Source organism: Nyctereutes procyonoides, unplaced genomic scaffold (assembly GCF_905146905.1).
Source record: "Nyctereutes procyonoides isolate TBG_1078 unplaced genomic scaffold, NYPRO_anot_genome, whole genome shotgun sequence".
Lineage (NCBI taxonomy): Eukaryota > Metazoa > Chordata > Mammalia > Carnivora > Canidae > Nyctereutes > Nyctereutes procyonoides.
Window position 1 is genome coordinate 15598043 of NW_026575048.1, and position 22872 is coordinate 15620914.

Below are 22872 nucleotides of genomic sequence, written 5' to 3' on the forward strand. Positions count from 1 at the left end.
GTGATCACCTTATCACCTCATGTGATGGTTTTGGGATAGACTTGGGAGTTAATTAGGATTAAAGTTAGTCATAAGGGTGGAGCCCTAGTAAGGGAGATTAGTGGCCTTATAAGGAGATATCCGAGGTTCCGGGAGCACATGAAATCATTCTCTCTCCTTCTCGGTCATATGAGGACACAAAGAGAATGAGGCCATTTGCAAGCTAGAAGAAGAGCTCTCTCCAGAATCTAACCATGTTGAAACCCCAATCTTGGGCTCAAAGCCTCCAGACTATGAGAAAATAAATCCCTGTTAATCAAACTACCTAATATATAGTTTCTGTTATAAGCAATGAAAAAAAGCAATATTTAAATATTAAATTATTTTTAAATTCCGTATTTTTAACAGGTTTTGTTAAGAATGGTTTTAGATTTATAGAAAATTTGAACAGATTAGTACAGAGAGTTCCCATATCACCTGCTCCTTTCTCCTTCCCTATCCACACATGGTTTCCCCTATTAGTAGATGCTCAGTAAGATGCTCATACCATGGGAGAGGCATACCAGAACCAGGAGCAAACTAGAGCCATAGCCACCTCTCTCCCATCTCAAATTAACTAAGGGTCATGCTTGGGACAAATGGCTGTTGAATGGAATGCCTACAGAGAAGCGAAGTTATATTTTTCTTTTTTAGAGGAATGAGCATGCTGTATTTTCCTACATTAGAGGAAGGTAATTTGCAGCTACCTGGTGCTACTTTCTCCATTTAAAAGCCCCCAGAAGCTTTCTCCCCAGCTCCGAGGTTCCTCTAGGTCTGGTCCTGCCCAGCACTAACACACTAACACACCAACACACCTACTGAATCTCTCTCCCTGCCATGCTACTTCCTCTGCCTGTTATAACTGTGCACTCACCCCAAACCCCAGATCCAAATTCTACTCAACTATTGAAACCCATCTACTCCACAAAGTCTTCTCAAATCCATACTATGTCCTTTCCTTTGTTCATTCTTCAAATACCCACATGATGAGCAGACTAGAGGTTTTCACTTAGTCATTTTCTAAATGTCAGAATAAGAGCCTCTTGAGAGTAAGGATCAGGTCTTATGATGCTTTTTTTTCTCACCACTCCTCTTAGTACAACCCTGGAAAATTAGTGTTTGATCAATAAATATATAGTTGATTGCCAGAAAATGAAAAGGACTCTAAAATCCTAAAATTACCAAAATGTGGCAGCATGGCCCCAATGCCACAAGCAGAGGTTTCCAATGGCGTGACTCTTAACTTTCTAGACACATGAACATCCACTCACTGTAAAGGAAAGCAGATGTTAATAAAGACATACCGTCTGAGGTTGTAAGAATCTTCTTGCCTTTGGGGACCAAAGCATGTCCAGCATGACTGATAACCCAAACTGGGAAACATCGGTTTACTGAGGAGTACAAAGCCTTTGCAAATGGTACATAAAAGGCAGAAAAACCTGGATTACCTAAGAAGAGAAACACAGACCTTAGTTAACTAAAGCAATAAACTCACATAAGATGTGCAGGGTAGAAAAGAAAGATCTATGTGACCTCACACTTTCTTCTGCAATATCTAACATTTATACATATACTTCAGTTTTAGTATCCTTTATACCTTAAGTCTGGGAATGATCACTAAGAAAATTTCTGCTCCTGCTTTGTTTCTCAACGGTTCAAGATAAATTCTTCCTCCCTATTTCTCAACTTAATAAATGGAACCACCAATCCTAAGCCAAATACTCAGTCCTAACACCAGGAGTCACTTTGGGTTTCTCCCTGTTCTTCACATCCAATTCACCAGTAAGTCCTGTCAACTTTGCTTCTAAAATAGGTCTCACAGGGCACCTGGGTGGCTCAATGGTTAAGTGTCCACCTTCAGCTCAGGGAGTGATCCTGGGGTCCTGGGATGGAGTCCTCTGCCTATGTCTCTACATCTCTCTCTGTGTCTCTCATGAATACATAAAATCTTTTAAATAAATAAAGAAATAAAAATAAAATAGATCTCACATCTTATGCATTTCACATCTCCCCATGAGTATTATCACTTGGAGTTTCCTGCAGCAGCCTCCTCATGAGCCTTCTATCTACTCTTGTCCCCTGGGACCCATTCTTCAGGGTACCCTGAGAGATACCTTCAAACTTCAAATCAAACCATAGCACTATCCAATTTAAACACCTTTCAGTGGCTTCCCATTATCATTCTTATAGTCTAAAGTCATTAATCCTGCCTCTAAAGCCCTTCGAGATTTTATTGTGCTCAGTTAGCAAGCTGCATGAAAACAAATCAGTGTAAGAATCATTCACAAACAGTACTTTAAGGAGTCTACTGAGGTTTCCTTGTCATTTATCACAAGTACTTATATTGTAAGCAGATGTATAGTTTGAGCTTTTGGGAAAAAGACCACCAACTAATACACATAGATTTTTCTTGTCTATGTCCAGAAGGTATTTTTGACATGGTTTTGCTACAGAGAAATGGAATGAATAATGACCTTTTAGGAAAAGAGTCAATCTGAGACATCTTCAGGGGGAAAACACAGTGAAATGGGGTTTTCACCTTGCAATCATCATCTGTATAATGTTTTCATATATACTGGTCCATTTCCATCAATATCAATTTTCCAATCAAATTTATTATCTCTTCATGCTATTAGGTTTTCTCCTCTTTGCAATTACATAACATGGTTTTTCTGAACTGATATATATAACCTTTGCCTCCCTTGTCAAATGACACAGATTTCTTCATTATCTGTATCTTTCAGGCTCCTGGATAGGCAATGTAGCAAGGTGGTTAAGGGCACAGATTCTGGAGCCAACTGTGTGAGGTAGAATCCGGGCTTTGCCACTTACCAGGTGTATGATCTTTGGAAAATCATTTAATCTCTCTAGGCCTTAGCTTCCTCATCCACAAGATGAGGATAAAATAACTGCACCACCTCGTGTGAGAACTAATATGTGTAAAGTACTTAAATACTGCTCAATATACAAGTGCTGCATAGACGTAGCTAGTCAGACTTGTCACGTGTAGCCATGATGGTAATAAGTGGCCTTATCACTCATATTGCTATTTTGCTTCTGTTGCATTCTATCCTACTGACCCAAGTTCCAAATTCCTTTCTGTAAATGTGCTACTGTCATCTTTGTTACATAGCAAAGAAATTTCCTCAAATGCAGTAACCTGCTCTCCAGTCAGCTGCCTGGTCACTGGGCAGCTTGAGAAGGAAGAGAGGTATACAGTACTGGAGCTATAACCTCTGTGGCGGTTGTGGAGAACACGGTTTCATGTTTTATATCTGAATCGTCCATAAGTTTGGAATATTTTTTAGTATACAGTACGAAGTAGCAATCCAACTTCTTTCCAACTGATTAGCCAAGCTTCCCAAGACCATTTATTATATAATCCATTCTTTCTGCATTGATTTGAAATGTCTTTTGAATTTAACACTGAATTCTTACATTAGCTTGCTAATTCTGATTCCAAATAATTCCATCTATTTTTTTCCTTTTCTCTTCTGCCAGCACCATACTGTCTTGATTACCACCTTGGTTTTGTTTGTTTGTTTCTAAATGTTTCAGTAACTGGCAGGGAAAATCCCTTTTCTTAATTTTTCCCCCTAAATTTTCTAGGCTGGCCTCACATCCTTTAGAATTATTTTCAACAGCTTTCATCTTTAAAAATCTTACTGGAATTCCGACGGAAATTTCATCTCATTTATACATTAATTTAGAAAGATTTGATTTTTTTACACATTACTGAGCATAATCTTCTAGGAATGGGTCATGTCTCATATTCAAATGTTTTACAGCTCTCAGCAAAGTTTTACAGTGTTTTTTATATGGCTAGAAAATACTAATCGTTCTCATTTTGTTTTATTTTTTAAAAAATTTTATTTATTTATTTATTCATTCATTCATTCATTTAAGAGAGAGAGAGAGCAATTCATTCATTCATTCATTCATTTAAGAGAGAGAGAGAGCAAGAGCAAGCAGGGGAGGGGCAGAAGGAAAGGGAGAGAGAGTCTTCAGTTGACTCTCCGATCAGTGCGGAGCCTGAAGCAGGGCTCGATCTCATGATCCTGAGATCATGACCTGAGCCGAAATCACAAGTTGGATGCTCAACCAACTGAGCCACCCAGGTGCCCCTAGCCCACATTTTAAAGTGCTGTACCTTATTACATGCCAGGCAGCATTTAAGTGCTTTACACGTATTAGCTCATTCAGTCCTGCCATGAGGTAGTACTATTCTTAGTTCCATTGTATGGACCAGGAAACTGAGGCACAAGGAGGTTAAATAGCTTGCCCAAGATCACAAAGATGAAAAGTGCTCAAAAAATATTTGATGGCTGGAAGAATACACAAAAGAAAAGAGTAATACTGGATTTAAAAAAAGCATACATTACCTGGCTTAGGCTCTTCTGCATATCCTGTTTCAGTTAATCTTACAAAAGGCTCACAAAGTAGCTGGCATTATCATTAGGGGTAAGGCATGCGTAATCACTTGTACAATACTTGGCACATAAGAAGTGCTGAATAAATGTTAGCTATTATTATATATTTTTTATCGAATACATTAGACGTGACGTTCTGTAATTTTAAGGTGTAAAGCATGTTAAAACTCATTTCAGGAAAATTCAGATAACAACTATATGACTCAGATGCAATAATTATGATGAGTTATGATATGAAACTGAAGACTACTAGCTAGTGAACTGCTAAAAAACAATTTTTTCTTCCTATTTCTGGGTTCTGAGTTCTTTCCCTTAATGACTATGAGATCTTAAGCAAATCCCTTGATGCTTTCTTGTTCACCAATTTATCATCACTAAGTAAATGATAATGTTAACTACTTCATGTTCATTTCATTCTAGTCAGTGCTATAGCTTCTTTTGAATATTCTTCTAGTTATCAATTATTTATTGACTACTTACTATATGGAAGTCATTGTGTCAGATAAAGGTCTTTTTGTAAGGCATATTCTAGTGGGAAAATATATACAAATAACTAAATAAATAAATAGCTCAAGAGTGTGATAACTTCCATGAGGGGAATAAATAGGATAGTGTGATAGAGAAGGGAAGAGATTAAAGTAGTCTGAGAAAAATGTTTGGGGAGGTGGCATTTAGCTAAGATCTGAAAGGTGAAAAATCAACCATGTAAAAATGTGAAGAAAGAGGAGACCAGGACAGGAGAAGAACAGGTGCACAGCCCTCAGCGATGAAGAGCTTGGCTCCTGAAGGAACAGAAGAATATACAATAGCTGGTAAGTAACACAAAGATCCAACTTACAACTGAGATAGAAGTGGAAAATGTAATGCAAACCATTTAAATGTCATTGCATACTTTGCCACTTAAATAGTATGGCTTATGTTATTACACTTTATGAACCATGAAGTTGACTTCTCGGTTAGGAAACCACGAAAAATTGAAAGGGTCTTGTTTATGCAACAAGAATCAGATACACACACATACATTCATGTTATGTATTTTTGTATTTTTAGGTGGAGGGATTTTTGAAAACCTTCCAGTACAAAAATGCCAGTAAAACACTTTATCAAAGGATATTAAAATGTGTTAAAAACACATGCTTGATCAAACATATAGTCAAATCTTGAGCAACATATAACAGAGGCTTCAGTAACAATTTCTAGACCCCAATAAATAGCCCTTCAACATTGCAATTGTAGACTTATGCCTTCTAGTTAATCTTGTAGGGAACAAAAACTGCCACATAGAAAGTTCAGGTGGCATAGCATCTATACAGAAGGCTGTCAGGCGGACAGAACTCTGGGCTTGCCTTTAGAGCCTTGTCTGTTCCATTTCCAATCACTAAACTCCATACAAGACATAATCACATGACTCTATTATACCCAGAGGACCATTTGAGAGTTATAATGACTCAATATGCTCCACAGTGAGTTCTTAAATTGGCTTCCTTTGCTCATTTCTCTATTTAAAGAAAGTCCAAGGATATTGTTACTTAACAAAAACTTTAAAAAAGTTTCACTGTAAAAGATAAAAGTCCTTCAATCCTGGATTCTAAAAAATCACTCATTATCATTACCAACTTAAAAGTGATAAATTTTGCTAGCTGCAAAAGTAAAATAATATCAAAAGAAATGTTGTATCAGTCTGTCAGAGACAGAGTAAACATTATGTCTTTAGTGGCTTAACAATCCTTGAAATACTGTCATCCTACTTTTCCCTACAGTATAAATAGGCTCAGCCCAAATACAAAATATCTGAATTCCACAAACTAACGAACAGCACCAGCCTACAGCTCCCATGAATTCCAAGAAAAAGGGCCAAGGGCAGTAATAGAAGAGAAGGGCAAACATAAAAGAACACTAAGAAACTAAATATCATCTGAAAGTGTTCAAAGCACTGTAAAACAATGACACCATAAAACAACAAATGGTTTCAGCTTCTCTTTCCCCACCAGGTCTTCACTGAATGCTCCCTCTATCTACCCCTTCATTGTATGTTGCACCTGGCTCTCCCCATGACAGACTTTTCTTTTCGAGCCTGAGCAGCAGAGCTGGCACTCTTCTCTAACACCTCTTATGCCCCAAGGAGAGTAAGACTTCTGCAACACAGGACTCCCAGTGCTGAGTGTAAATAAGTGAGCAAACAAGCACCTCTGAATGGGGAAGCACATTAGAGCAATCAGCTCCACCTACTCATCCATTTTATTGTAACAACCTCTTCTCCTCCACTTCCATCTATCAGCTTTTTAATTATCCTCACACATTCCCTGAAAGCCTCGATCCTTAAATGATGGTTTCACTTGCCATTCCAGGTCAGGAGATTTCAAAATCTGGTAGGGTCACTGAGCCAACACCTTTGTCCCATAATCCATTACCTTGATCAAATTCAAAGATCTTCATTAACTTACACAACGAGCTACACCCTAGGTGAATGGTGTGCACATCACAGTCCTCTGGAGGGCTTGTTAAAACACATGCCACCTCCAGAGTTTCTGGTTCAGAAGGTCTAGGATGCAGCCCAAGAACGTGCATGTCTCACAAGTTCTCAGATGATACTCCTGGTCCTGACCCCAACTTTAAGAACCACAGTCTTAGATTTTTTTCATTACCCAGAAATGGTTAACATTCAAACCATTCTCACTCTGATGAGCCTTCTACTCTTTCAGACCTCACTCCCAATACACCTGCTATTCCATCACACTGCTGCTCAAAATCTGTCTACTTACTTTTGGTTATCACCCTGCATATCTGCTATTTTCTTTTAAAATTTTATTTATTTATTCATGAGAGACACACACACGCAGAGAGAGAGAGAGAGAGAGAGAGAGAGAGAGAGAGAGAGGCAGAGACACAGGCAGAGGCAGAAGCAGGCTCCCTGCAGGGGGAGCTGATGTGGGACTCCAGGATCACGCCCTGGGCTGAAGCCAGGCACTAAACTGCTGAGCCACCCAGGGATTCCCAATATCTGCTATTTTCAACACTGGCCACTTTCCTCGGGGCCTTTATCTACTCTCTGCCATACTTATTCTCAACAGATCACCTCAACTCTTAATTAGCAGAGAAGACAGAGCTCAGGAGACAGGACTACTTCACTCCCTCTAACATGCCTTCATACTTGTCCATTTCAGTAACTTCACCTCCTTCCTGCTAATGTCAGATGGTTATCCCATCTCCAGTCTAAGACAACATATCTCCTTAGTTTCTTAATCCTATACTCTGCCATGGTCTCACATTTCTGCTCCACCAAATAGCACATGTCATGCCTGTAACTGCAAACTTTCCTCACTGCTGGCAAAGTATATGTATTTATAATTATAACAGATGCCAACCGACTGTTTTCCAAAAAGACTCTTACATCATGGCAGGAGACTCAAAGTTTTATTTCCAGAAGAGGTTAAATGGAAGGGAGATTTTATTTTATTTTTTAAAGATTTTTAAAAAATGAGAGACACAGAAAGAGAGAGGCAGAGACTTAGGCATGGGGGAAGCAGGCTCCCCACAGGGAGCCCAATGTGGGACTTGATCCTGGACCCCAGGCAGGGGCAATGCTCAACCGCTGAGCCACCCAGGCATCCGGAAGGGAGGTTTTAGATCAGGAATCTTATGTCAGTTGAGAACAGAAGCACTATACTGAGAAGGGGTTAGATTAAGTGTTACTAAACACTGGGACTCCCAACATTCTTTCCCTTGTTCAGCCCTGAACATTAGCAAAGAGGCTTCTATTCCTCAAACTAGATTCGGGAAGACTCCTTCCTGGGAAAACTGAATGACTCAAGAAATAGCTGTAGATAGTGAAAGCTGGAAATTCTCCAGTGAAATGCTGGGTCCCTACCCAATTACTCTAGCGTGACGATTCCTAGGGTGATTAGCCATCCTGTTTTGCCTAGGACTGTTGTGGTTTTAGTACTGAAAATCGAAAATCATGTGTCCTGGAAAATCTCATCTATGACTATGATGGTTGGTCACTCTAGGCAAACCTGGGAAAAGCCTCATCACTGAAGACAAAGATTCCAATTAGCTGTCTATGTCATCCTCTTTCTTAAAAAAGGGTTTTTGTTTTTTTTTTTTTTTAAGAAAAATGCAAACAGTAAAAATTCTAACAATGCAAGAGGCCAAAGGAAATGATAATGCTCCCATGAGACAAGGAGACTATAATAAAAGAAAAAAACAGAGCTTTTAGAATTAAGTATATGAGTTTCTGGTTTAAAAGTATCCACTAAAGCAGATAGCATATGAAAAAACATCTATACCAAGGTGCTTTTGCTGTAAGATTTCAGAATTGTAGAACAAAGGAAAGATCTAAAATATTTTTCCTTGCAGGGGAGCTTCAAACCCAAAAGATGAAAAAATCAGAATGATACTGAGAATTCTCAAAAGCAGTCTTGACCCCTAGAAAACAGCTAAAATGTCCTCTAAATTGTCAGGAAAAATGATCTCCAACCTAGAAGTTTAAGACATTTTCTGACATGATAGATCTTTAAAAGATTACTTCCCATGCACCTCTTCTTAGGAAGTTACTAGAAGATGTGCTTAAGCAATAAACCAAGAAATAAGAAAATATAGGATCCAGAAAATGGAATCTAATTCAGGAGGAAAATGAATCTCCAGGATGGCCTATGCAGCACACCCACAAAGCAGTCAGTTCAAACTGGAGCCAAAGAACAGAGTTCTGCGAAGGATATCTCCAAAGAAAGAAAAAAAAACAAAATCTGATTGATTACTCAAACACAGTAGGAGGATTTAAGATAAATAAGTGATTTAAAAATAGAAAACTAAGCAAATAAGACAATCATTAACCCAGGGAGAACAAATAAGAAGAAAATGTACAAGAAAAGAAATGTGGGGCACCTGGGTGGCTCACTCGGTTAAGCATCTGCCTTCGGCTCAGGTCATGATCCCAGGATCCTGAGATCAAGCCCCCTTTGGGCTTTCTGCTCAGGGGGGAGCCTGCTTCTCCCTCTCTTCCCTGATCATGCTCTCTCACTATCTCTGTTTCTCTCTCTTAAATAAATAAATAACATCTTAAAAAAAAAAAAGAAATGCAGCCATAATACCCCATTGGCTTAGCTATACATGATATGATACATATTTACAGTTTCGCTTTTAATCTTTAAGGCTGGCATATGTTTGTGTGTGTGTGTGTGTGTGTGTGTTCTCTCATATATATATATATATATATATATATATATATATATACACATAATGTAATATACACATATTCTAACTCACAATTTCAGAACTTTGAATACCTACAATCAAGCATCCACCTCTAACACTCTTTTGGTAGTGATCTAGCAAAAGTCACAAATGACTCAGTTGTCGAATCTCAGGACAAATAAACACAGTGACTTATAATCATCTTGGAATGATACAGAAAAAACTGTTAAAAAAACTGTCAAAAACTTGATAGTTCTAATCATTCTAAATATTAAGAAAATTTAAAAAGTGGATCACAAAACTATGTATAGTATACTTCCAATTATAACTTAATATATATATTAGACAATGTAATATACATAATAAAAATGCATAGAAGAAAAACAAAAAGCCCAGCCACTAAAGGACTAAAGGTGGTTGTTATCAAAGGCTTGAGTGATTTTATTTTCTTTCACAAAGTTTTTCATATTTATCAATTTCTCCTAAAAATCTGCAAAAGTTATTATAAGTATCCGTAGAAAGAGTCCTCATCCAGAGTTTTCAACTTACCTGTAATAACAAAAATAAGCAGCTTAGGCCTGTTGGCTCTTGGCTCATTGAAAAGGTTAGTCCAGGGCCCACATTTTAGAACCTGGGTTTCAACTCCACAACATAAAATGAATTCCTCATGCACAGGAACTTCTTCCTTGATTTCTGAGTCCATTTCTAAATAAGAGGAGAAAAACAATATAGTGAGTTGCTAAAAATGTAAAAATTTGAGCAAAAGGCAATATTCAAGAATTTTTAAAAAGGCTAAAAATGTAAAAATTTGAGCAAAAGGCAATATTCAAGAATTTTTAAAAAGGCAAATTTCAATCAATACACACAAATACAGGAGGTGTAGGACTAGTCAACTATTCTGGATCACACAAAATTAAAACAAACCACAAAAGGAAGGAAAAACTGTGCACATGTCTTCTAGTGAAGTGAAAGATTACAGGAGTGTGAGTCAAGATTAGATTGGCCAGGGATGTTGCCTAACATTCTACAGTTCTTAGGATAGCATTTGCAACAAAGAATTAACTAGCCCAAAAAGTCAAAGGTGCCAAGATTGAAAAAATACCCCACTCCAGTGCTAGGTGCCTATAGGGTACAGCTTTCTCCAGCACTGGGCTGGCTGCTATGTGTTTCTTCTTTTTCTAGCTCTCTATTCTGGCAGCAACAGCAACAATATATCAGGAGTCCTAGATAGCAAAGGTATGTACCTCAGACCAGGTGGCTGCTCCCTGCACCCTCTCCTCAGCCCACAGGCACACTAAAGAACCAGCCACCTGACCTTTGTCCTACACAGTAGCCTGGAGCTTCCCTGCCCAATAGAGCTCTGAGTTGCTTAAGAGGGATGCTTCTCCAATATTCCATTCTAGCAGTACCCAGAGCAGTGCCCCAACTTTCTCTGAACCTGCCAACCAGCCTCAACTCACCTGAATCCCAGAGCTTTTTACTGAGGACCTTCCAACACAGGCACCACACGTGCCAGACCTCACATCTGCACCAGCCCTGACTCACTCTGCACACGTCCCACCAGTTTTGGTTTACCTGCTGACATAGTGACCATTGACCAGCTTTGACCCAGGCAACCATCCAGTTTCTCTACCACACACCTGCAGCCACACCTTCTACAACAAGATCTAAACCCACACTCACAGTTTGTTCTTTCTTGGATACTTCCCCTCAGCCCTAGAGTATCTTTAGAATTTTATTTAGTAACTTGAGAGTTTTTTTTCTTCCACAGTTTAATAATTCTTTATGTTTATTATTTTAGTTACTGAGTGATTTCTGTCTCCTGAATGGATCTAGACTGACCTATATCCTTCATTGTCTATACAAATCATTTCTCTTCAAATCTTTCCCAACTTAGATGTGGCTCAAATTCTACTTCCTACTTGAGGTCTTCCCTGAACATCTATAAAGGAAATATCCTTTTCCTCTAAACTTGTAGCACCTGTCATTATCATAAGTCAACAGTGGTAGAGGTAGCCAGTTCAACTTCACCTAGTAATCTGTACACTTGTTTTTCAAGTCATGCCACACTCACAGCACAACAGCCAAGTCCACTACAAGCACCACCCATTCCTCCCTTGATTGACACCCACCTTAAAAGGTAAACCTAATGGTAACAGCTAAGATGTGGTGAAACCAGATTCCACACTGATGGTAATAGTGCGAATCCCCTTTGGGAGGCAATCTAGCACAATGGGGCAACATCTGTAAGGCATAAACTTTGACTCAGCAATTTTGGGGAAACAATTCTAAAAAGGAAATCTAAAATATTTTTCAAAGAATAAATGCATGGAATGCTGTTTACAACGCTGAAGAGCTGAAGAACTTCAATGGTCACTTATGGGAGACTGGTTATGTAAATTATGATAATCCACTATGCAGCCACTAAGAATGATATATATGACTCAACATTAAGGGGAATGATTAGATAAATTATAAATCAATCTTCTGATCACTATTACATTCCATCAAAACTGCCCAACTCTGCTAAATGGCTATAATTAACCCACCTACGTTCTAACATTTTTGAAATCTCACTTCTCTAGTCAGATATTATGTTACCTCTTTCATTTTCTTCACTTATGCCTTTATTATTTTTACCTTTATTTTATTGGATTTATAAATGAAGAAGAAACAAACATATTTCAATCTCCATGTGTGACCAAAAGCCTAAAACTCTCTTAAATAAAACTACTTAGAAAATAAAAAAATTCTCACTCAAAAGTGGGGAACTCCTCTTCATTCAAAATAAATGGACTAAAATAAAAGTATCATCTCATCTTCTTCAGGACTGATTTTTAATTCACCAATAAATGTCACTGTAATCTCTTAAACTGTCACAAGACATAGTGTATTGATAAAGGTCTTATGATGTCATTTATAAAATGTTGGAAACAATATTAGATTTAGTTGTTCTATACTGCATGACAGTAGAGCACCATCAGAGGAGACACTGGCTAAACTGAATACTTATACCAGAAAAGAATCCAAAGTTATTAACTATATTTAACTTATAAATACTTAACTTTAAGCAAATGATATCTTGGGAGTTTGATTAGCCACAGAATTAATGAGAATTCAAAGACATGAAACTCAAACACAGTCTATAAAATTTGGAAAACAAACAAAAGAATAACTATACCTCTGAAATACCTCAAATAAAATACAACTAAGAAACATGGAGTAAACCTGTATATTATAAAACATCTTTCTATTTTACTTCACTCTTATGTTTCTGAACTCCACACTGCCCAAACATACATTAACAAACAAAGGCAGAGGAAACCTTAAAGTATGAGAATTAAAATCCTTCCTTACCTTACTCCAAGGTAATTCAGTGTGCAAACACGTGTCCCATTAAGAAGGGACAATGTGTTCTATTTATAAAATAGTAGAGGCTGATGGCCCTGCCCACAGTCACAGCCTACAAGCAATCTCGAATGAAATGAGTTTTGATAAACATCAAGACAGGCTGGATAAAAACCAAGTGTGGATACAATGTGTACAACTTAGGCAAGCTTTATCTAAATGTATGTGTTCTTTGGCTTATATTAATGACTTTAATTTTATTTAGTAAAAATTTTTTCCAATTAAATCTTACAAAAACCAAGACAATACGTAAAACAGAAAAGCAACATCTGATCAGTACAAATTTTAGAGGTTCAAATTTATAATATTGATTATAAAGTTAGCCAGTGAGAACAATGAAGCTATACCAATGAACAAAAATATTTGGAAGTGGATTTATAAATGAGTCTCATTTAGCTTTAGCATCCAAATCCAAATAATGTTTGCATTTTATTTTGTCTACTCGATAAGAATTCTGCTTTATTCATCCATGTAAGAACTGCAAATGATACAGATTAAAAAAAAAACTTGGTAATACAAATCAAAACCACAATGATATACCACTTCACACCAGTCAAAATGGCTAAAATTAACAAGCCAGGAAACAACAGATGTTGGTGAGGTAGCGTAGAAGGGGGACTCTCCTTTTTTTTTTTTTTAATAAATTAATTTTTATTGGTGTTCAATTTACCAACATACAGAATAACACCCAGTGCTCATCCCGTCAAGTGTCCCCCTCAGTGCCCGTCACCCATTCACCCCTACCCCCCGCCCTCCTCCCCTTCCACCACCCCTAGTTCGTTTCCCAGAGTCAGGAATCTTTATGTTCTGTGTCCCTTTCTGATATTTCCCACACATTTCTTCTCCCTTCCCTTATATTCCCTTTCACTATTATTCATATTCCCCAAATGAATGAGAACATACAATGTTTGTCCTTCTCCGATTGACTTACTTCACTCAGCATAATACCCTCCAGTTCCATCCACGTGGAAGCAAATGGTGGGTATTTGTCGTTTCTAATGGCTGAGTAATATTCCATTGTATACATAAACCACATCTTCTTTATCCATTCATCTTTCGATGGACACCGAGGCTCCTTCCACAGTTTGACTATTGTGGACATTGCTGCTAGAAACATCGGGGTGCAGATGTCCCGGCGTTTCATTGCATCTGAATCTTTGGGGTAAATCCCCAACAGTGCAATTGCTGGGTCGTAGGGCAGGTCTATTTTTAACTCTTTGAGGAACCTCCACACAGTTTTCCAGAGTGGCTGCACCAGTTCACATTCCCACCAACAGTGTAAGAGGGTTCCCTTTTCTCCGCATCCTCTCCAACATTTGTTGTTTCCTGCCTTGTTAATTTTCAGAAGGGGGACTCTCCTGCACTGTTGGTGGGAATGCAAACTGGTGCAGCTACTCTGGAAACAGTGTGGATGTTCCTCAAAAAGTTAAAAATAGAACCACACTAGGACCCAGCAATTACACTGAATTACCCAAGTAGGTGTTTACCCAAAGAATATAAAAATACTGATTCGAAGGGGCACATGCAACTAGATGTTTATAGCGGCATTATCAGCAATAGCCAAATTATAGAGAGAGCCCAAATGTCCATCAACAGATGGTTGGATTAAAGAATAGGTGGTGTATATACACAATAGAATATTACTCAGCCATCAAAAGAATGAAATCTTGTCATGTGCAACAACATGGATGGAGCTGTATTATGCTAAGCAGTCAGTCAGAGAAAGATAAATACCATACGATTTTACTCATATGTGGAATTTACAAAACAAAACAGACGAACATAAGGGAAGGGGATTAGAAAAAGAGAGGGTCTTTTAACAAGAGAGAACAGTTGATTAAAGGAGGTGGGTGGGGGATGGGCTAGATGGGTGATGGGTATTAAGGAGTGCACTTGTTGTGATGAGTGCCGGGTGTTGATGAATCACTAAATTCTACACCTGAAAATACTGCACTATATGTTAACTAAATGGAAACTAAATAAAAACTTGAAACAAACAAAAAACCACAAACTTGTGTTGTAGTCATCAATTAAATTACATTACCTTTGAAATATAGTGAGATGATTTTCTTTCAAAGTTAAAACCCTAACAATATGTAACAATAACTTGTACTACATATCATATATATAAACAAGCCAGGTAAGGAGCACCTAAGCTTTTTCAAATGATAAAATCTTTATACAAGTTGTAGGCTGTGTTATTGTCCAACAACTACACAGAGCAGAGCATATACTTTGCATATGTCTGAGCTCTGACTGGCAGTTAATTAATGCTTTTTCTGGGCAATAATACTAAAATTACTTGTGAAATGTTTAGTGACTGAGCAAATGAAAATTAAATTTTTAAAGACCCAGGGACAAGATACTGAATTTGTAATTATTTTCAAAACACAATATAAGAAGTAAACATATGTACAAAAAAAGCAGCAGCAGCTTTATTTAAAGTTCTATAGGTTTTTAGTTACTCTAGTAGCAAACATTAACATGCTGGTGATCTCTAAATCTCATGAATCTGGGAGTTGTTTTAAATTAGACTTTTTTTTTTTTTTTTAAATTTAAAATGTACACTAAAATTAAGTTCAATCCTATGTTAGCAAGGAAACACTAGCTTGTTGTTTCAAATTGTTCCACTAAGAACAAAAAAATTGTTCTTAGTGGAACAATTTGAAAAGCCAGAAAATACTGAAAAAAAAAAAAACCTGTTAAAAAAATCAGTAATCAATAAAAGAACCATTCAAGAATGTGAAATAAGATAGGAAAGAGAGAATACATTTCATATGAAAATGAGAGGAAAGCAGAGAAGTAACTCAGAACAGGTATAACAAATACATTTTAAAACGATAGTAAAATTACATAGTTAAACACAAATATGTCAATAATATATTAAGTGAAAATATATCAGTAATAAATTAAATGTAAATAGACCAATTATGCTAATTAGATAAAGGCAAATATGATCAGATTGGATAAAAATAAAACACGTAACTGTATGCTTATAAATGATATACATTAAGAATAAAGATCATAAGGAACAAAAGTGAAAGGATGGATATAATTTACCACAGATATACTAATCAAAGAAGAGGTGGTATAGTTATACTGAGATCAGATTTAAAAAGTAAACTAAAGTAAAAGGTATATGAGAGATAAACAGGAGCATTTCAAAAAGTCAATCCACGAGGAGACCATAACAATTTTAAATAAACATGGACTTGAAATTTTAGCCCCCAGAGATAAATTAAAAATTGACAAGTGTAAAAGGAGAAATAAAGATCACAATCATGGAAGTGGTCTTGGAAGTGGAAGATTCTGACATACTTCAATATCTGATATACAAAACCAAGAAAAGTCAATGAAAATAAAGAAAATTTGAATAATGCAATTGTTTATATGAACACAATGAACATTATTTACATGTGTAGAATTCTAAACCATATAATGGTAAAATGCACATCCTTTTCAAGTGTTCATAGAACATAAACTGACCATATACTGAGCTATACATCAAGTCTCAACAAATTTCCAAAAAGTGAAATAATATAATAGAGTATATTTTTTAACCACAGTAGAACTAAGCTATAAAATAACAAAAATAATAAGAAAATCCCCCAAATTTTGGAAATTAAGCAATAAACCACCAAATAACTCACGAGTAAGAGAAGAATTCACAACATAATTGACAACCAAATAATAATGAAATAATGAAAAAGATATATCAAAATGAATAGGATGCAGAAAAAGGTATGACTGCAGAAAATTTAAAGTCTTAAAATGCTTTCTAAAATATCAGAAAAAAAAGGGCTGGAAATCAAAGATCTAAACATCTATCTTAATTAGTCAGAAAAACTAAATGCATCCAAATAAAGAAAAATAGAGAAAAGTAAGTAATAAAGAATAAAAATTAGTGGAAAAAAGTTTACATTTGAGAGGATTAACAATGCCTGAAATCTAGGTTTTGAAAAGACCTATAAACAACTTCCTGAAAAGACTCATCAAGAAAAAGGGCACAAATATCCAGTCAGATGTGAAGAGGATATCACTCTAGATTCTATGGATATTAAAAAGATAATAAAAGTATCATAGAAGAACTTTATGCCAATAAATTTGATATGTGCAAATTCCAAGACAAATGCAAAAAGGCTAGAAGACTTTTAACAGTCCAATGGCTACTAAAAATATTGAATAATTTCAGGTACAGATGAGAGTCAACACTTAAGGAAGAAATAACACCAATCTTACAAAGTTGTCCAGAAAATAGAAAAAGATGGACCTCTTCCCAATTCATTTTATGAGTCTTGTGAACCTTGATATTAATACCTGACAAAGACATCATATCAAAGGAAAATTACAGGCCAATCTCTCCATGAACAGAGATGCAAAAAGTCCACTGAAAATACTGCAGGCGAAATCCAGTGATACATATGACCAAATTGTGTCTATATCAGAAATGTACGACTGTTTAAACATTCAAAATTTGGTCAATTTATCACATTAATAAAGGAGAAAACCATATAATTGTCTCAACTAATGAATGAAATGAAAAACATCTGATTATATCCAATAAAGAATCATGAAAAATCCCTTTAGAAAAGAAGAGTCCAAGATGGCAGAAGAGTAGAAGACCTTAGTTTTGTCTAGTCCCAGGAATTCATCTAGATAACTATCAAATCATTCTGGACATCTGTAAACTCAACCAGAGATCTAAGAAAAGAATAGCTGCAACTCTACAAATAGAAAAGCAACCACTTTCTGCAAGGTAGGCGGTGCAAAGAAGTGAATCCCAGGTGGTATATAGGAAGAGAGATCACAGGGAGAGGGAGACTTCTTCAGTAGTCAGCACCAGAAAGTGATATAGCAGTGGAGTGCAAAATCAGAACATTTAGGGGTCTGCTCCAGTGAGGAAAGACCTGGCCAGAAAGGTGCTCAGGTGGGTGGGGTGGAATCTTAGATGGGACAGTGTGGTCTCAGGATCACAGGAAGACCAGAGGTGCCTGACTGTGGCAGAGTTCCCAGGCATGAGAGTGGGGAAACAGGCTGCAATCAGCGAGCCCAGGAGTGGGCTCTCAGCTTGAGGTTACCATGGACCATGAACCCCAGAATGGGTGCCTGCTCCCAAGCAGGGGCCCGGCAAGTGGCAGAACCATCATGAGGCCCTTCCTTGCCCAATAGGAGTGGCACAGGTGTGAGCCACAGGAGTCTGCAGGGTTTGGTGACTCAAAATAGGCTCATATGCCTGAGACAGAAATGCTCAGTTACAGGCTAGGTCAGCACGGAGTGCGGACAGAGACCAGGGAGACAGGCATGATGAACTGCTTTTCCTCGAGGGTGTACTGAGGAGTGGGGCCCCAGGCTTTCAGATCGTGTTGGAGAATGGGAGGCTACTATTTTCACTCTCATCCTCTAAGGTGGCAGAGAAAGCATTCAGGGAACCAAAGCCATGTATTGTAATCCATAGAGCAATCTGGAACAGATTACTGGGAAGGGCGGTGCAATTGTGCCTGGGACAAAGCCACCTGAGAATCAGTGGAACAGGTCCTTCCCCCAGAAGATCAACAGGAACATCCAGTCAAGACCAAATCTACTGATACAGAGAACTGCAAAACACCAGCACTAGGGCAGAACAGCATATAGAATTCATGGTTTTTTTCCCCCGTGATTCTCTAGTCTTTCAATCTTATTTTTTTTTCTCTTTCCTTTTTCAACAAATTTATTTTATCAATTCTTTTTTAAAAATCTTTTTTAATTTTTATTTTTACAGTGACATTCTATTCTTCCATTATATTTAATTTTATTTCTGTACATATATAAGTTTTTATTTCTTTACAATCTAGTCTTCTAACAAATGGACCAAAATACACACAGGATCCAGCACATTGCTCTGTTCTGTCCATCCGTCTGATTATATTCTCTTTTTCTCTCTCTTTTTCTTTTGGTTTTGGGGCTCTTCTGACTTGTTAAGTATATATTTCTCTGGGATTGTTGTTGCCATTTTGGTATTTTGTTGTCTCATTCATCTATTCTTCTATGGACAGAATGACAAGATAGAAAAACTCACCTGAAAAGAGAATAACAGCAGTACTGACTGCCAGGGATCTAGTCAGTATGGACATAAATAAATGTTGGAACTAGAGTTCAAAATAACAGTTAAAAAATACTAGCTGGGCTTCAAAAAAGCAGAGAAGACACTAGAGAATCCTTTTCTGAAAAGAACCTTAATCCAGTTGAAATCAAAAAGGCTATTAATGAGATGGAATACATAATGGAGGCTCTAACTGCTAGGATATAATAAGGCAGGACACAGAATTAGTGATATAGAAGACAAAATGATGGGGAATAAAGAAGTTGAAAAAAAAAGAGAGATAAACAACTATTGGATCATGAGGGGAGAATTCAAAGATAAGTGATACCATAAAGTGAAACAATATTAAAATAATTGGTATTCTGGAAGAGGAAGGGGGAGGCAGAAGGTATGCTGGAGCAAATTATAGTGGAGAACATACCTAGTCTAAGGAAGGAAACAGGCATTCAAGTCCAGGAGGCACAGAGAAATCAATAAAAATAGTTTCACACCCCAACATATAATAGTGAAAGTTGCAAATCTCAGAAACAAAGAGAAAATTCTAAAGGCAGTTTGGGACAAGAGGTCTGTAAACTACATGGGTAGAAACAGTAGACTGGCAGTAGACCTATCCACAGACACCTGGCAGGCCAGAAAGGACTGGTATATTCAGTGTGCTAAATGAGAAAAATATGCAGCCATGAATACTTTATCCAGCTAGGTTGTCATTCACAATAGGAGAGATAAAAAGTTTCCAGGACAAACAGAAACTAAAAGAATTTGTGGCCCAAAAATAACAGAGACCGGAAAGGAACAGAGACAATATACAGAAACAGTGACTTTACAGGTCATACAATGGTACTAAATTCATATCTTTCAATAATTACTCTGAATATAAATGGGCTAAATGCCCCAATCAAAACTTACACAGGGTACCGGATTGGATAAAAAAGATCCATTGATATGCTGTCTGCAAGAGACTCATTTTAGACCCAAAGACACCAGGTTGAAAGTGAGGGGGTGGAAAAATAGTTATGCTTTAAGAATTTTTTTTGAAGATTTTATTTACTTATTCCTGGGAGATACAGAGAGGCAGAGACATAGGCAGAGGGAGAAGCAAGTTTGCTGTGGGTAGCCTGAGGTCTAACTTGATCCTAGGACCCTGGTATCATAACCTGAGACAAAGGCAAATGCTCAACCCCTGAGCCATCCAGATGCCCTCATCATGCTAACAGATATCAAAAGAAAGTTGAGGTGGCAATCCTTATATCAGACAAATTAGATTTTAAACCAAAGACTGTAAGAAAAGATAAGAAAGGACATTATGTTGGAATTAAAGGGTCCACCCAACAAGATCTAACAATTGTAAATATTTATGCCCCTAACATGGGAACAGCCATTTATACATGCCAGTTAATAACAAAATTAAAGAAACACATCATCATCATCATAATAGTAGAGGACTTTAACACCCCACTCATTGCAATGGACAGATAATCTAAGCAGAAGATCAGTAAGGAAATAAGGGTTTTGAACGACACACTGTACCAGAGGGACTTCACAGATATATTCAGAGCGTTGCATCCTAAATCAACAGAACATTCTTCTCGAGTACACATGGAACATTCCAGAATAGATCACATACTGGGTCACAAATCAAGTCTCAAACAGTACCAAAAGACTGGGATCATTCCCTGCATATTTTCAGACCACAATGCTTTGAAATTGGAACTCAATCACAAGAGGGAATTTGGAAATAACTCAAATACAAGGAGGCTAAAGAGCATCCTACTAAAGAATGAATGGGTCAACCAGAAAATTAAAGAATTTTAAAAATCCATGGAAACAAATGAAAATGAAAACACAAGTGTTCAAAACCTTTGGGATGCAGCAAAGGAGGTCCTAAGAGGGAAGTGCATAGCAATACAAGCTTTTCTGAAGAAACTTAAAGGTCTCAAATACACATCCTATCTTTACACATAAAGGAGCTGGAGGAAGAACAGCAAATAAAGCCTAAACCCAGCAGGAGAAGAGAATTAATAAAGATTAGAGCAGAAATCAATGAAATAGAAACCAAAAGAACAGTAGAACAGATCAACTAAACTAGGAGCTGGTTCTCTGAAAGAATTAATAAGTTGATAAACTGCTGGCCAGACTTACCAAAAAGAAAAGAGCAAAGACTCATATAAAATCATAAATGAAAGAGAAGAGCTCATAACTAACACTGAAGAAATATAATCAATTATAAGAACATATTATGAGGGGTGCCTGGATGGCTCAGTGGTTGAGTGTCTGCCTTTGTCTCAGGTTGTGATCCTGGGGTCCTGGGATCAAGTCCTGCATCAGGCTCCCAACAGGGAGCCTGCTTCTCCATCTGTCTCTGCCTCTCTCTGTGTGTCTCTCATGAATAAATAAAATCTTAAAAAAAATATTATGAGCAACTATGCCAACAGATTAAGCAATATAGAAGAAATGGATGTATTCCTAGAGAAGTATAAACTACCAAAACTGAAACAGGAAGAAACAGAAAGCCTGAAGAGACCCATAACCAGGAAGGAAATTGAAGCAGTAATCAAAAATCTCCCAACAAACAAGAGTCCAGGGCCAGATGGCTTCCTAGGGGAATTCTACCAAACATTTAAAGAAGAACTAATACCCATTCTTTTGAAGCTGTTTCAAAAAATAGAAATGGAAGGAAAACTTCCAAACTCTTTCTATGAGGCCAGCATTACCTTGATCCCAAAACTAGACAAAGACCCCACCTACAAGGAGAATTACAGACCGATTTCCCTGATGAACATGGATGCCAAAATTCTCACCAAAACACTAGCCAATAGGATCCAACAGTCCATTAAAAAGATTATTCACCACGACCAAGTGGGATTTATAACAGGGCTGCAAGTGTGGTTCAACATCTGCAAATCAACGTGATACACTACATTAATAAAAGAAAGGACAAGATCCTCTTGATAGATGCAGAAAAAGCATTTGACAAAGTATAGCACCCTTTCTTGATTAAACTCTTCACAGTGTAGGGATGGAAAGAACATACCTCAATACCATAAAAGCCATATATGAAATGCCCACAGTAAATATTTCTCAATGGGGAAAAAACTGACAGCTTTTCTCCTAAGTTCAGAAAAAGGGATGTCTACTCACCACTCCTGTTCAACACAGTACTAGAAGTTCTAGCCTCAGTAATCAGACAACAAAAAGAAATAAAAGTCATCCAAATTGGCAAAGAAGTCAAACACTTACTCTTTGCAGATGAAATGATACTCTATATGAAAAACCTGAAAGCGGGGATCCCTGGGTGGCGCAGCGGTTTGGCGCCTGCCTTTGGCCCAGGGTGCGATTCTGGAGACCCAGGATCGAATCCCATGTCAGGTTCTCGGTGCATGGAGCTTGCTTCTCCCTCTGCCTGTGTCTCTGCCTCTCTCATTCTGTGTGACTATCATAAATAAATAAAAATTAAAAAAAAAAAAAGAAAAACCTGAAAGACGCCTCCCCAAGATTGCTCAAACTCATACAGGAATTCAGCAAAGTGGCAATATATAAAAATTAATGCACAGATATCAGTTTCATTTCTATACACTAACAATGAAAAAGAAAGAGAAATTAAGGAATCTATCCTATTTACAATTGCATCAAAAGCTATACCATACCTAGGAATAAACCTAGTCAAAGAGGCAAAGGATATGTATTCAGAAAACTATAGAACGTTCATGAAAGAAACTGAGGAAGACACAAAAGAATGGAAAAACA

The 22872-nt window shown here is 37.3% G+C and overlaps 1 protein-coding gene across 7 annotated transcripts in view; it reads right to left on the reverse strand.

Moving 5' to 3' along the window:
- Positions 1-22872, reverse strand: part of LDAH (lipid droplet associated hydrolase) — a 106592-nt gene that overhangs the window by 73702 nt on the left and 10018 nt on the right. For 3 of the 7 annotated variants that reach the window (XM_055327273.1, XM_055327276.1, XM_055327277.1), the window contains 2 exons: positions 10191-10346; positions 1323-1466 (listed from right to left, as the gene is read on the reverse strand). In XM_055327273.1, the coding sequence (XP_055183248.1) occupies positions 1323-1466; positions 10191-10344 (298 nt within the window). In that variant the 5' untranslated portion in view covers positions 10345-10346. Of the gene's footprint in view, positions 1-1322; positions 1467-10190; positions 10347-10885; positions 10911-11101; positions 11171-12998; positions 13038-22872 lie in introns of those variants that run through there. The other 4 variants (XM_055327274.1, XM_055327272.1, XM_055327278.1 and 1 more) reach the window with 4 other exon arrangements.